The following is a 17,203-nucleotide window of genomic DNA, read 5'->3' as shown; positions in this document are numbered from 1 at the left end:
CTGGTAACACCATCAATACCTATTGATCCATCCTCAAGCTGGTAACACCATCAATACCTATTGATCCATCCTCAAGCTGGTAACACCATCAATACCTATTGATCCATCCTCTACCTGGTAACACCATCAATACCTATTGATCCATCCTCTACCTGGTAACACCATCAATACCTATTGATCCATCCTCTACCTGGTAACACCATCAATACCTATTGATCCATCCTCTACCTGGTAACTGATCAATACCTATTGATCTATCCTCTACCTGATAACACCATCAATACCTATTGATCCATCCTCTACCTGGTAATCGATCAATACCTATTGATCCATCCTCTACCTGGTAACACCATCAATACCTATTGATCCATCCTCTACCTGGTAACACCATCAATACCTATTGATCCATCCTCTACCTGGTAACACCATCAATACCTATTGATCCATCCTCTACCTGGTAACACCATCAATACCTATTGATCCATCCTCTACCTGGTAACACCATCAATACCTATTGATCCATCCTCTACCTGGTAACTGATCAATACCTATTGATCTATCCTCTACCTGATAACACCATCAATACCTATTGATCCATCCTCTACCTGGTAATCGATCAATACCTATTGATCCATCCTCTACCTGGTAACACCATCAATACCTATTGATCCATCCTCTACCTGGTAACACCATCAATACCTATTGATCCATCCTCTACCTGGTAACACCATCAATACCTATTGATCCATCCTCTACCTGGTAACACCATCAATACCTATTGATCCATCCTCTACCTGGTAACTGATCAATACCTATTGATCTATCCTCTACCTGATAACACCATCAATACCTATTGATCCATCCTCTACCTGGTAATCGATCAATACCTATTGATCCATCCTCTACCTGGTAACACCATCAATACCTATTGATCCATCCTCTACCTGGTAACACCATCAATACCTATTGATCCATCCTCTACCTGGTAACACCATCAATACCTATTGATCCATCCTCTACCTGGTAACACCATCAATACCTATTGATCCATCCTCTACCTGGTAACACCATCAATACCTATTGATCCATCCTCTACCTGGTAACTGATCAATACCTATTGATCTATCCTCTACCTGATAACACCATCAATACCTATTGATCCATCCTCTACCTGGTAATCGATCAATACCTATTGATCCATCCTCTACCTGGTAACACCATCAATACCTATTGATCCATCCTCTACCTGGTAACACCATCAATACCTATTGATCCATCCTCTACCTGGTAACACCATCAATACCTATTGATCCATCCTCTACCTGGTAACACCATCAATACCTATTGATCCATCCTCTACCTGGTAACTGATCAATACCTATTGATCTATCCTCTACCTGATAACACCATCAATACCTATTGATCCATCCTCTACCTGGTAATCGATCAATACCTATTGATCCATCCTCTACCTGGTAACACCATCAATACCTATTGATCCATCCTCTACCTGGTAACACCATCAATACCTATTGATCCATCCTCTACCTGGTAACACCATCAATACCTATTGATCCATCCTCTACCTGGTAACACCATCAATACTGAACTAGAAGCTCTCTCACGTTGTTCTGCTTCACTTTATCAAAGTCACACTTTGCAGAGAGAATGTTCACATATTGTGCGTTTGTGTGGTTTATTTTTACACACATTTTCTCATGTGTGTATCTTTATTATAACGCCACAATTATTCAAACAGCCGTTGTGTTGCAGAGAAACACTCAATTTAGTTTGGGATGCAACCTTTTGCAATTTTCTCAAAAAAGGTCTGGGGCTCAAACACTGATTCGTTGTTTACAAAGTCACATGATGAGTTATGAAGCTAGCCGTTCTGTGAGGTCACAGCGGGGCTCCTGATTGGCCGCTACGAGTTAAACGTCAACACTGAGGAGGAGGAGGAGAGCTCTTCATCTTCCTCCTCCCTCACCAGACCAGCTGTGTTGGTGACCGTTCATCCACTGATGATGGTAATCGTTAGGAAGCCGGACCTGAGAGGAAGACGACACCTGCTTCCTCCTCCTCCTCCTCCTCCTCCTCCTCCTCCTCCTCCTCCTCCTCCCTTCCTCTGTACAGCTGTTTTTCTATTCACCTCTTCATCACCTCTCCTCCTCTTCCTCCTTTCATCTATCGGAGGAGATCCTCTCTCTTTCTGCTGGTGAAGACGCAGCAATTAATTCCTGAAAGACGAATCAAGTCCTCCAATCAGCAGCTGTTTGACACACACACACACACACACACACACACACACACACACACACACACACACACACACACACACACACACACACAGACAAACATCGGAAAAATTTAATTAGTGTCTTTTATTCTGACTTTCCTCAGATTTCTGCTCAGAGAAGAAACTTAAAGAACTACCACTTCATCCTGGCCAATCTGGTGAGTGTGTGTGTGTGTGTGTGTGTGTGTGTGTGTGTGTGTGTGTGTGTGTGTGTGTGTGTGTGTGTGTGTGTGTGAGAGAGAGAGACTGAGTGTCTGTAACCAACGTGTAGCTCACGTGTACTAGCTAACTGTGTGTGTGTGTGTGTGTGTGTGTGTGTGTGTGTGTGTGTGTGTGTGTGTGTGTGTGTGTGTGTGTGTGTGTGTGTGTGTGTGTGTGTGTCAGGGCTTCATGGACCTGAACATGACAGAGTTCCAGAAGCTGGGTCCCAACGTGACGGGTCTCCAGCTAGTGAACTGGTCCGATCCGGCCGTGGAGAAGATGGACCAGGACTGGCTGGACTTCGACAGTAAAGACCTCAAACTGCCCCGCAAGAGGCTCAAGGTACACACACACACACACACACACACACACACACACACACACACACACACACACACACACACACACAGCTGCTGTCCTTGTGAGGACATTGTTCTGAGCCCGTCTGACTAAAACATTTAACAACAATTAGAGTCCTGTTTTCGTTTTTTTTACATATATATATATATATATATATATATATATATATATACCATACCATACCATACCATATATATACATACCATATATATACCATATATAAGATATAATAATACAACCAGCAGCTTGTTTCAGGTTTTTACACATTTAGCAGAAATGTAGACGTGAAGACTCTAATAAGAATTGATCTTTTAATCTATTTCATCCTCACCCTCATCTTCATCTTCATCTTCATCCTCATCCTCATCAGTACACCGGAGCCCTGACCTATGACGGGGTCATGGTCATGGCGACGGCCTTCCAGAACCTGCGGCGGCAGCGCATCGACATCTCTCGGCGCGGCAACGCGGGGGAATGTCTGGCAAACCCTCCGGCACCCTGGGGCCAGGGCATCGACATCCAGAGGGCCCTGCAGCAGGTGAGTGTGTGTGTGTGTGAGAGTGTGTGAGGGAGTGTGTGTGCAGGGCATCGACATCCAGAGGGCCCTGCAGCAGGTGAGTGTGTGTGTGTGTGAGAGTGTGTGAGGGAGTGTGTGTGCAGGGCATCGACATCCAGAGGGCCCTGCAGCAGGTGTGTGTGTGTGTGTGTGTGTGTGTGTGTGAGAGTGGTGTGAGAGTGTGAGAATGCGTGTGTGTGAGAGTGTGTGAGGGAGTGTGTGTGCAGGGCATCGACATCCAGAGGGCCCTGCAGCAGGAGTGTGTGTGAGTGTGAGTGTGTGTGTGTGTGTGTGTGTGTGTGTGTGTGTGTGTGTGTGTGAGAGAGAGTGTGTGAGTGTGTGTGCAGGGCATGACTTTAGGCTTGTATAGCCTCTCTGAGCAAGTAGTTAAACTAAAATTAAGTAAAAACTAGCTAACGTGAACTAGCTAACGTGAACTAGCTAACGTGAACTAGCTAACGTGAACTAGCTAACTTGAACTAGCTAATGTGAACTAGTCAACGTGAACTACCTAACATGAACTAGCTAATGTGAACTAGCTAACGTGAACTAGCTAACTTGAACTAGCCAACGTGAACTAGCCAAAGAAAACTAGATAACGTAAACTAGCTATTGTGAACTGGCTAACATGTGTGTGTGTGTGTGTGTGTGTGTGTGTGTGTGTGTGTGTGTGTGTGTGTGTGTAGGTGCGCCTGGAGGGGCTGACGGGTCGCGTCCAGTTTGACGAGCGAGGACATCGGACCAACTACAGTTTGAGTGTGATGGAGCTCAGCCACACGGGGGCCAGGAAGGTGCGCCTGAATCAGCTGGTTTCTAGCTGGAGTCTGGTGCATGGGGACAGGGAGAGAGGGAGGAGGAGAGAGGGGGGAGAGGGGGGGAGAGAGAGTGATAGAGGGGAGAGGGGGGAGAGAGGGAGGAGAGAGGGGGGAGAGAGGGAGGAGAGAGGGGGGGTCTGCAGGTCTGCAGGTTTTCACCAACATCAGCGCATTTCAATAACGAGCTCCCTTTCCTCTGATTAGAGGAGATAATCGGAGGAATCAGCTGCTGCAGCACTTGTTTGGGGTAAAACCCTGCAGACGCTCAGTGTTCTGTTCTGAAAAAGTACTGTGAAGGAAATATAAAGTATTCAAAGCAAAAGTACTTTCTATGCAGCCAGAATGATCTCAGTCTTACAATATCACATATTATACGATTACATTTTTGCAGTTACATTTCAGTTATATGCAGTTGATGTCAAACTAAATGTTAATTATTAAATCAATGTGCAGTAAAAAGTACAAAAAGATGTAGTGCAGGAGAAGAGTGAAGTACAAGTACCTCAGCATTGCATATAAGTACAGTACTCGAGTAACTGTACCTCTCTCACCAGGTCACGACCTTTAAGCTGGTTCAAGGTCGTGACCTAGTTCTTCAGGCAGCGTGACAGGAAGCAGTTTGATCAACCAATCAGGGCCAGGGGCGGGACTAAAGCTGCCCTTAAGAAGAGAACATGATAATAACAAAGTAGACGTTTATTATTCCATCACAAACCGATGCCGTTCAAACCAGAAACACAGCGAGAGGACACCATTAAATCCTCCTCGCCGTTCCTTTAAGGACTCTTTGATGAGTGTAGCCCCGCCCCTTTGTGTCTAGATTGGCTACTGGAATGAGAGGAGGGGCTACGTGAGCACGGCCGTCTACAAGCCGGTGCTGGAGGAGTTCCACGGGCTGCAGAACCGAACCTACGTGATCACCACCATACTGGTAAGACCCCGTCCCCTCGTTCTTTCCTCCTAGGCCACGTGGGGGGTGTGGACCCCGCGGGTAACGGCCCCTCCGTCTCCATGCAGGAAGCCCCCTACATGATGCTGAAGAAGAACCACGAGCAGTTCGAGGGCAACGAGCGGTACGAGGGCTACTGCGCCGAGCTGGCGGCAGAGATCGCCAAACACGTGAGCTTCGTGTACCGGCTGGAGCTGGTGGGCGATGGCAAGTACGGAGCCAGAGACGCCGATACCAAGATGTGGAACGGCATGGTGGGAGAACTGGTGTACGGGGTAAGTGGGACCAGTCTGAGGGAAGTCTAGTGGGACCAGAACCAACAGGGCTACAAGTACAGAGAACTACAACATGTAGAGACATCAGTCAATAAAATGAGAGGAAATGCAATGCAGTTTGCCTTTACATCTAGTAATAATCATAATAATATATCTCTTCTTCTCTGGTTGCAGAAGGCGGACGTGGCCGTGGCTCCGCTGACCATCACCCTGGTGAGGGAGCAGGTGATCGACTTCACCAAACCCTTCATGTCTCTGGGGATCTCCATCATGATCAAGAAGCCCACCAAGTCCAAGCCCGGCGTGTTCTCCTTTCTCGACCCGCTGGCCTACGAGATCTGGATGTGCATCGTGTTCGCATACATCGGGGTCAGCGTGGTGCTGTTCCTGGTGAGTCTGTGTACTGCTGCTTTGTACTTCTACTGCTCGAGTACACGGAGAGGGTGAGGAGTATACTTGTACTGCGTGAGTGTGAGTGTATGAATGTGTGTGTGTGTGTGTGTGTGTGTGTGTGTGTGTGTGTGTCTGTGTGCAGGGCATGACTTTAAGCTTGTATAGACTCTCTAACCAGGAACATACGTTTCTTCAATGCAGCCACACATCGTTTTCCCGATGCGACAGTCCCAGACATCCTTCTGAGCCTTCCTCTGTCATCAACTTCTCCCTCTCTACTGGCTCCGCCCCCCTCACTCTCAAACTTTCCTCCCTTTTACCTCTCCTGGTTCAGGTCATACCTCTCCTGGTTCAGGTCTCACCTCTCCTGGTTCAAGTCTTACCTCTCCTGGTTCAAGTCTTACCTCTCCTGGTTCAGGTCATACCTTTCCTGGTTCAGGTCATACCTCTCCTGGTTCAGGTCTCACCTCTCCTGGTTCAAGTCTTACCTCTCCTGGTTCAAGTCTTACCTCTCCTGGTTCAGGTCATACCTCTCCTGGTTCAGGTCATACCTCTCCTGGTTCAGGTCTTACCTCTCCTGGTTCAGGTCTCACCTCTCCTGGTTCAAGTCTTACCTCTCCTGGTTCAGGTCATACCTCTCCTGGTTCAGGTCTTACCTCTCCTGGTTCAGGTCATACCTCTCCTGGTTCAGGTCATACCTCTCCTGGTTCAGGTCTCACCTCTCCTGGTTCAGGTCTTACCTCTCCTGGTTCAGGTCTTACCTCTCCGACCGACAACAGTTCATTATCATCAATAGATCCAAGTCTGACGGCCCCAGTCCCTCAAAGTGTCCCCCAAGGTTCAGTACTCGGTCCCCTCCTCTTTATCCTCTACTTGGCTACATCATAGTCCACCACGGTCTCCATTTCCACGTCTAGGCCGACGACACACAGCTCTACATCTTCACCAAATCCATCACACCCACCACCCACTCCACCATCAGCAACTGCCTCACAGATATAAAGACCTGGATGCAAACCAACTTCCTCAAAGTCAACAGCGACAAATCCTCATCATCATCATCCTCATCATCCTCATCATCGGTCCCCAGTGTTGGGGGTAACGAGTTACAAAGTAACGGATTACAGTAACGTAATTACTTTTATAGGTAACGAAGTAAAGTAACACATTTCACTCAACATATTGGTAACTACACTACTTTACTAGACCTCAGTAACGCGCGTTCCTGCGTTACTCAAGACATGTGTACCAGTCCGAAAAGTTCTCTTTTATTGGCGCGCGAGTCACACGACACTTCCTGATGAACAGCCAATCACAGAACTCCATCTGAGTGATCTGAGTGACGTAGCTGCTGGTGCGTAGAAGGAGGGAAGCGGGGAATGGAGGAGACGGAGACGGAGAGCCCGGATCCAACTGGGAGGTTCTCTCCAGGTTCCCTAGGATTAAGGATATTGCAAAGCAATACAACACTCAATACCATCAAGTGCACCTGTCTGTATTGACGTGGAGCTTCTAATGAGGACAAGACACGTCTGTATGAACGGACTCCGTCTACTGGTGAACTGCAGTATCACAACTGATAAAGCATTGAGAACGCGCTCTTGCACCCGACATGTATATATTTTCCACAGTAACATCAACATTAGTTAGCGTCAACAAGCACGTATCATTGTACTGTCTGCCTTCAAAGTAAAATCACTTCCTGTTTACATGCTCTTCACAATAAGAGTAAATCATGTAATAAAACAAGTTACAACACTAGAAAGGCTTTTCAGCCTGGGCAGTATTGTTCTGACCCCAGGGAGGAACAGGCTGTCGGGTAAAAGATTAGAGAGACTTTTACTCATGTGATACAATCGCTATTTTGAAGAATAGAGAAAAATGATAAACTTCATAGGATATAGTGCACTTTCTGTTTATTTAGGCAAAGATGAAGTGGATTTTCTGTTTATTTAATTGCATTTTCTGTTTCTATTTTTTGGGTTAAGTGCATTTCTGTTTCTATTTTATGGGAAAAAGTGCCATTCATTTTTCTATTTTTCTTAAACCACTACAATGATTCCTATAACCAGCTGGTTTTGTTCTTAGGAGTCGGCCCCCATTTGGTTTAGTGGGGTCTCATGTTTACAAAAGCCTGTTTTAATGTGTTATGCTGTTTGACCTGAATGTCCCCACCATGCACAGCCTCTTGGATCCTGTTGTTTGTGGATTTTAAAGTGAGGCATATTCCTGTGGTCAGACAGTGTGAACAGGGTTAATGTTCCTTCAAGTTAATGGCTGAGTTTTATATGACATTTAGTTTTACATGTTTACAATACACTATGTGGAAAGGCTAAGAGATGCCTTTATTGAACATAAAGTGATAAAGGGCCATGATGTTTGTCCAGGTATCTTTGCGGTTAATTTGGACATTTGCTTAAAAAAAAAAGGAAAATAAAGTAACTAGTAGTGAAGTTACTTTTCAAATGCAGTAACTAGTAAAGTAATCTAGTTACAATTTTCAGAAGTAACTAGTAACTTGTAACTAGTTACTTTTTCTGAGTAACTACCCCAACACTGTCGGTCCCAAATCGCTAAACAAATCGCACCATAACTTCTTTCTCTGCATCGATGACCTCTGTCCCTGCCTCCATCACTCTTCTCTTCAAAACACTTAAAACCCATTTATTTAAATCTACTTCATACCTGCAATGCTATTTTTTTCTTTCTCACATCTTTCTTGTTTTATTGCTTCCATTGTTTGTTCTTACCATGTAAAGCGCTACGCAAATAACATGTATCATTATTACTATTACTTGTACTGCTCGAGTACACAGAGAGGAGGAGAGGGGTACTTCTGCTCTTTAAGTACACAGATGAGAGATGTGTACTTCTACTACCTGCAGCTGATACTACTTGTGTACTTCTACTGCCTGCAGCTGATAATACTTGTGTACTTCTACTACCTGCAGCTGATACTACTCATGTACTTCTACTGCCTGCAGCTGATAATACTTGTGTACTTCTACTACCTGCAGCTGATACTACTCGTGTACTTCTACTACCTGCAGCTGATACTACTCATGTACTTCTACTGCCTGCAGCTGATAATACTTGTGTACTTCTACTACCTGCAGCTGATACTACTCGTGTACTTCTACTGCCTGCAGCTGATAATACTTGTGTACTTCTACTACCTGCAGCTGATACTACTCGTGTACTTCTACTACCTGCAGCTGATAGTACTTCTCTTGTCTCAGGTGAGTCGGTTCAGTCCGTACGAATGGGGCAGTGACGACTCCGATGATGAAGATGAAACTCTGCCCTCCTCTTCCTCTCGTCGCGCTCTGCCGACTTCCTCCTCCGAACGGGTTCCCTCTCCAGGTATCTTCCTCTTCATCATGTACTTCCCTGGTTGTCTCATATGAACCTCAGTGATGAAGATGATGGTGATGTTGCTGTTCCTCAGGGTTCCCTCAGCAGAAGGAGAAGGATCCTCCAGAACACAGCAATGACTTTGGGATCTTTAACTCTCTGTGGTTCTCTCTGGGCGCCTTCATGCAGCAGGGCTGTGACATCTCTCCCAGGTCGGTGTTCATGACATCATCACCTGTGTTCATGACATCATCACCTGTGTTCATGACATCATCACCTGTGTTCATGATGACATCATCACCTGTGTTCATGATGACATCACCTGTGTTCATGATGACATCATCATCTGTGTTCATGATGACATCACCTGTGTTTGTGACATCATTACCTGTGTTCATAATGACATCATCACCTGGAGTCTCACTGGTTCACTGCAGCTTTATGCTAAGCTAGGCTAATCTTAGCTCTCACCCGGCACACAATCACTGTCCTCACAAACACAGTAAGACACAGACCATCAGTGATACACACAAAGTATTCATGTAGACATGTTGTACACACACACACAGACACGCACGCACACACACACACACACACACACACACACACACACACACACACACACACACACACACACACACACGAGACGATCCTGTGTGACATGATGCTGGGTCAGTTGTATGTTACAGCTGTGTGAAGGCCTGAGGCTGTTTCTATCTCTATTCTACTGTGTGTGTGTGTGTGTGTGTGTGTGTGTGTGTGTGTGTGTGTGTGTGTGTGTGTGTGTGTGTGTGTGTGTGTGTGTGAGAGTAACCAGTATCAGTGTTTGAGTGAGCAAAGGCCTCTAATGTCTTGTGACAGCATGAATAACTGAATTAAATAATAATAAATGTTTGATTGCATGATCTCCTCCTCTTCCTCACCTCTTCCCCTCCTCTTCCTCCTCTCTTCCCCACCTCCCCTCCTCCTCTTCTTCTTCCTCTTCCTCATCTCCCTCCTTCTCTCCCTCTTCCTCCTCCTCTCCCTCCTCCTACTCCTGCTCCTCCTCTTCCTCCTCCTCCTCTTCCTCCTCTTCCTGCTCCTCCTCCTCTTCCTGCTCCTCCTCCTCTTCCTGCTCCTCCTCCTCTTCCTGCTGCTCCTCCTCCTCTTCCTCCTCATCCTCTTCCTCCTCTTCCTCCTCATCCCCCCAGGTCTCTCTCCGGCCGTATAGTGGGAGGAGTCTGGTGGTTCTTCACCCTCATCATCATCTCTTCCTACACGGCCAACCTGGCGGCCTTCCTCACGGTGGAGCGCATGGTGTCGCCCATCGAGGGCTCCGAGGACCTGGCCAAGCAGACGGAGATCGCCTACGGGACGCTGGACGGGGGCTCCACCAAGGAGTTCTTCAGGGTGAGGGGCCCGCCCTGAGGCCCCGCCCACAAACACGCGCGGTGATGCCTGTTTGTGGGCAGAGCCTCTGATGCCCATGTGTTCATGACGTTCATTCATGCTGAGTTTGAAATAATGAATATGCTTTTAAAAGAAAGACTCAAAATATAAGCAGGCATACATACAGGCATCTATATAAATGTTCATTCTTTTAATCAAACTATTGTCTCATTCATTTGAGTCATTTAAGGTTTACTGTATGCTTTGTATTCTCATTGTTAGTTTAAATATTACATTTACTCACTTTTTACTGTTTACACCCAGATTTCACTAAATGTTTTCTCATTTGGTTTAAAGTCATGGATCATTGGTCAGGATGTGAACCCTGCCATCGCTATGAAACCCTACACCCTGACCACAGCTGCTTCTTCTGTGCCGTCTGTCCACTCCAGAGGTCAAAGATCGCCGTCTTTGAGAAGATGTGGTCCTACATGCGGAGCGCGGACCCCACGGTGTTCGTGAAGAACACCAACGAGGGCGTGATCCGGGTCCGCAAGTCCAAAGGGAAGTACGCCTACCTTCTGGAGTCGTCCATGAACGAGTACATCGAGCAGAGGAAGCCCTGCGACACCATGAAGGTGGGCGGCAACCTGGACTCCAAGGGCTACGGGGTGGCCACGCCCAAAGGATCGGGGCTCAGGTATGTTGGTGTTGGTGTTTTACGTAAACAACAAACAGAACAAATGAGTTGTGCTGAATGTTGTTTTATGACATTATGAATCAGTTCTCTGCAGAGGTTTGGACTCAACTCACCTTGGAGGGAAGTACGCGGAAGTAGACGGAAGTACACTGAAGTACACTGAAGGCCTTCAGACACTACAAGAGGGCAGTTTTTGAATCTCCAACTTCCTTCAGGAGGTTAAAGGTCGAGGGTTTTCATCACAGAGCGTTTTAAGACTTCTTCAACATCCACTTTAGGAAGAAGTACATGACCTAAAAGTATCAGTAAAAAAACGGTGAAAATACATTATTACAAAAAATGTCCGAAAAAGGTATTAAAAAAAGGTACAGGCGCACTATTGTGGACATGTACCTAAAGTACTCATTGGGCAGTGGATTGTCACCAATGTATGTGTGTACATCATAATAGTATATAAGATATAAGTACATGCGTTGTATACAGTCAGACGTAATAATGAGAAAGTATTTGTAGTTTAAGTTGTATTTCATTTAATATTTAATGATGTACATTCTGAGACCTCGGGGACTTGGTCCGACCTCTGCAGAGTCTGTCTGTCTGTCTGTCTGTCTGTCTGTTAATCTGTCTGTCTGTCTGTTAATCTGGCTCTCTGTCTGTCTCTCTCTCTCTTGTTCGTCTTTGTCCATGTCTGTGTTTCTGTCTGTCTGTGTTTCAGTCTGTCGGCCTGTTTACCTGTCTGTTGTCATGTCTTCTGTAATGCCTGTCTGGCTGCCAACCTGCCTGTCTCACTGCGATCACCACCTTACTGACCTGTCTGTCCATCCATCCGTCTCTCCGTCTGCATTTCTGCTGTCAGACAAAAGCTTTAATAAAAACACAGAGCAGATCTCCGGCTGCTGCGTCTGCAACGACCGCTGCTGTCGTGTGATTGGTTAAAGGAAGGAATCCTCTGTCTGGAACCAATGAGAGCCTCAGGCTTCATGAAGAAATGAAGTGTGCTACACTGTACACTACAACGTCCACTATGTCCACTACACCGTACACTACACCGTCCACTATGTCCACTACACCGTCCATTATACGATGTACACTACACCGTACACTACAACGTCCACTATGTCCACTACACCGTACACTACACCGTCCACTATGTCCACTACACTATGTCCACTACACCATTTACTATGTCCACTACACTATGTCCACTACACCGTCCACTATGTCCACTACACGTACACTATGTCCACTACACTGTACACTATGTCCACTACACCGTACACTATGTCCACTACACCATGTACACTACACCGTCCACTATGTCCACTACACCGTCCACTACACCGTACACTATGTACACTACACTGTCGACTACACGTCCACTACACCATCCACTATGTCCACTACACTATGTACACTACACCGTTCACTATGTCCACTGCACCATCCACTATGTCCACTACACTATGTACACTACACCGTCCACTACATGTCCACTATGTCCACTACACGTACACTATGTCCACTACACTGTACACTATGTCCACTACACCGTACACTATGTACACTACACCGTACACTATGTCCACTACACTGTACACTATGTCCACTACACCGTACACTATGTCCACTACACCGTACACTATGTACACTACACCGTACACTATGTCCACTACACATCCACTATGTCCACTACACCGTACACTACAGTATACACTATGTACACTACACCGTTCACTATGTCAACTACACTATGTCCACCACACCGTCCACTATGTCTACTACACGTACACTATGTCCACTACACTGTACACTATGTCCACTACACCGTCCACTATGTCCACTACACCGTCCACTATGTTGACTACACCATCCACTATGTCCACTACACCGTACACCATGTCCACTACACCGTCCACTACATCGTACACTATGTCCACTACACCGTCCACTACACCGTCCACTTTGTCCACTGCACTATGTACACTACACCGTCCACTACATGTCCACTATGTCCACTACACGTACACTATGTCCACTACACTGTACACTATGTCCACTACACCGTACACTATGTACACTACACCGTACACTATGTCCACTACACGTCCACTATGTCTACTACACCGTACACTACAGTATACACTATGTACACTACACCGTTCACTATGTCAACTACACTATGTCCACCACACCGTCCACTATGTCTACTACACGTACACTATGTCCACTACACCGTCCACTATGTCCACTACACCGTCCACTATGTCCACTACACCGTACACCATGTCCACTACACCGTCCACTATGTCCACTACACCGTACACTACATCGTACACTATGTCCACTACACCGTACACTACATCGTACACTATGTCCACTACACCGTCCACTACACCGTCCACTTTGTCCACTACACCGTCCACTATGTCCACTACACTATGTACACTACACCGTTCACTATGTCCACTGCACCATCCACTATGTCCACTACACTATGTACACTACACCGTCCACTACATGTCCACTATGTCCACTACACGTACACTATGTCCACTACACTGTACACTATGTCCACTACACCGTACACTATGTACACTACACCGTACACTATGTCCACTACACGTCCACTATGTCCACTACACCGTACACTACAGTATACACTATGTACACTACACCGTTCACTATGTCAACTACACTATGTCCACCACACCGTCCACTATGTCTACTACACGTACACTATGTCCACTACACTGTACATTATGTCCACTACACCGTCCACTATGTCCACTACACCGTACACCATGTCCACTACACCGTCCACTATGTCCACTACACCGTACACTACATCGTACACTATGTCCACTACACCGTCCACTTTGTCCACTACACCGTCCACCATGTCCACTACACCGTCCACTATGTCAACTACACCGTACACTATATCGTACACTATGTCCACTACACCGTCCACTACACCATCCACTTTGTCCACTACACCGTACACTACACCGTCCACTATGTCCATTACACTGTCTACTATGTCCACTACACCGTACACTACACCGTACACTACTTTGTACACTATGTCCACTACACCGTCCACTACACCGTCCACTTTGTCCACTACACCGTACACTACACCGTCCACTATGTCCACTACACCGTACACTATGCTAACTGGACCGTACACTATGTACACTACACCATCCACTATGTCCACTACACCATGTACACTACACCGTCAACTATGTCCACTACACCGTCCACTACACCGTACACTATGTACACTACACTGTCGACTACACGTCCACTACACCATCCACTATGTCCACTACACTATGTACACTACACCGTTCACTATGTCCACTGCACCATCCACTATGTCCACTACACTATGTACACTACACCGTCCACTACATGTCCACTATGTCCACTACATGTCCACTATGTCCACTACACTGTCCACTGCACCGTACACTATGTACACTACACCGTACACTATGTCCACTACACGTCCACTATGTCCACTACACCGTACACTACAGTATACACTATGTATACTACACCGTTCACTATGTCAACTACACTATGTCCACCACACCGTCCACTATGTCTACTACACGTACACTATGTCCACTACACTGTACACTATGTCCACTACACCGTCCACTATGTCCACTACACCGTCCACTATGTTCACTACACCATCCACTATGTCCACTACACGTACACCATGTCCACTACACCGTCCACTACATCGTACACTATGTCCACTACACCGTCCACTACACCATCCACTATGTCCACTACACTATGTACACTACACCGTCCACTACATGTCCACTATGTCCACTACACGTACACTATGTCCACTACACTGTACACTATGTCCACTACAGTATACACTATGTACACTACACCGTACACTATGTCCACTACACGTCCACTATGTCCACTACATCGTACACTACAGTATACACTATGTACACTACACCGTTCACTATGTCAACTACACTATGTCCACCACACCGTCCACTATGTCCACTACACCGTCCACTATGTCCACTACACCGTACACCATGTCCACTACTCCGTCCACTATGTCCACTACACCGTACACTACATCGTACACTATGCCCACTTTGTCCACTACACCGTCCACCATGTCCACTACACCGTCCACTATGTCCACTACACCGTACACCGTCCACTATGTCCACTACACCGTCCACTATGTCCACTACACCATCCACTATGTCCACTACACCATCCACTATGTCCACTACACCGTACACCATGTCCACTACACCGTCCACTATGTCCACTACACCATACACTACATCGTACACTATGTCCACTACACCGTCCACTACACCGTCCACTTTGTCCACTACACCGTACACTACATCGTACACTATGTCCATTACACCGTCTACTATGTCCACTACACCGTACACTACTTTGTACACTATGTCCACTACACCATACACTACATCGTACACTATGTCCACTACACCGTCCACTACACCGTCCACTTTGTCCACTACACCGTACACTACATCGTACACTATGTCCATTACACCGTCCACTTTGTCCACTACACCGTACACTACACCATCCACTATGTCCACTACACCGTACACTATGTTAACTGGACCGTACACTATGTACACTACACCATCCACTATGTCCACTACACCGTCCACGACACCATACGCTACACCGTACACTATGTCCACTACACTGTCCACTATGTCCACTACACTGTCCACTGCACCGTACACTATGTCCACTAGACCGTCCACTACACCGTCCACTATGTCCACTAACCCATACACTATGTCCACTACACCGTCCACTATGTCCACTACACTGTCCACTATGTCCACTGCACCATCCACTATGTCCTCTACACTGTCCACTACACCGTCCACTACACCGTCCACTACACTGTCCACTACACTGCTCACTACACTGTCCACTATGTCCACTACACCATCCACTACACTGTCCACTACACTGTCCACTACACTGTCCACTGCACCGTACACTATGTTAACTACACCGTACACTATGTCCACTAGACCGTCCACTAAACCGTCCACTTTGTCCACTAAACCAAACACTATGTCCACTACACCGTCCACTATGTCCACTACACTGTCCACTACACTGTCCACTACACCGTCCACTAAACCGTCTACTAAACTGTCCACTAAACCATACACTATGTCCACTACACCGTGCACTATGTTATCTGCACCGTACACTATGTTAACTACACCGTACACTATGTCCACTCGACCGTCCACTACACCGTCCACTATGTCCACTAAACCATACACTTTGTACACTACACCGTCCACTATGTCCACTACACCGTCCACCATGTCCACTACACTGTCCACTATGTCCACTACACCGTCCACTATGTCCACTACACTGTCCACTATGTCCACTACACCATCCAGTATGTCCACTACACTGTCCACTACACCGTCCACTACACTGTCCACTACACTGTCCACTACACTGCTCACTACACTGTCCACTATGTCCACTAAACCATCCACTACACTGTCCACTACACTGTCCACTGCACCGTACACTATGTTAACTACACCGTACACTATGTCCACTAGACCGTCCACTACACCGTCCACTATGTCCACTAACCCATACACTATGTCCACTACACCGTCCACTATGTCCACTACACTGTCCACTATGTCCACTAAACCATACACTATGTACACTACACTGTCCACTATGTCCACTAAACCATACACTATGTACACTACACCGTCCACTATGTACACTACACCGTCCACTACACTGTCCAATATGTCCACTACACTGTACACCAGGGGTGTCCAAATACGTCGATTGCGATCGACCAGTAGATCGCGAAGGTAGTGCGGGTAGATCGCGGGTAG

The 17,203-nt window shown here is 46.6% G+C and overlaps 1 protein-coding gene across 1 annotated transcript in view; it reads left to right on the top strand.

Annotated features, from left to right (window-relative positions):
• LOC306753488 (glutamate receptor 1-like) overlaps positions 1–17,203 on the top strand; it is a gene marked incomplete at both ends in the record, with an annotated part of 55,795 nt that overhangs the window by 23,744 nt on the left and 14,848 nt on the right. The window contains 11 exons of the mRNA XM_079237363.1: positions 2,401–2,454; positions 2,681–2,839; positions 3,228–3,395; positions 4,100–4,204; positions 5,049–5,159; positions 5,246–5,452; positions 5,627–5,842; positions 9,085–9,208; positions 9,294–9,411; positions 10,390–10,588; positions 11,020–11,267. Of these exons, the coding sequence (XP_079093489.1) occupies positions 2,401–2,454; positions 2,681–2,839; positions 3,228–3,395; positions 4,100–4,204; positions 5,049–5,159; positions 5,246–5,452; positions 5,627–5,842; positions 9,085–9,208; positions 9,294–9,411; positions 10,390–10,588; positions 11,020–11,267 (1,709 nt within the window). The remainder of the gene's footprint in view (positions 1–2,400; positions 2,455–2,680; positions 2,840–3,227; positions 3,396–4,099; positions 4,205–5,048; positions 5,160–5,245; positions 5,453–5,626; positions 5,843–9,084; positions 9,209–9,293; positions 9,412–10,389; positions 10,589–11,019; positions 11,268–17,203) is intronic.

This window comes from Taurulus bubalis, assembly GCF_910589615.1.
Source record: "Taurulus bubalis genome assembly, chromosome: 2".
Taxonomy (NCBI): Eukaryota; Metazoa; Chordata; class Actinopteri; order Perciformes; family Cottidae; genus Taurulus; species Taurulus bubalis.
The sequence above is the reverse complement of the archived record's forward strand: the minus strand, read 5'-3'. Positions and strand labels throughout refer to the sequence as shown.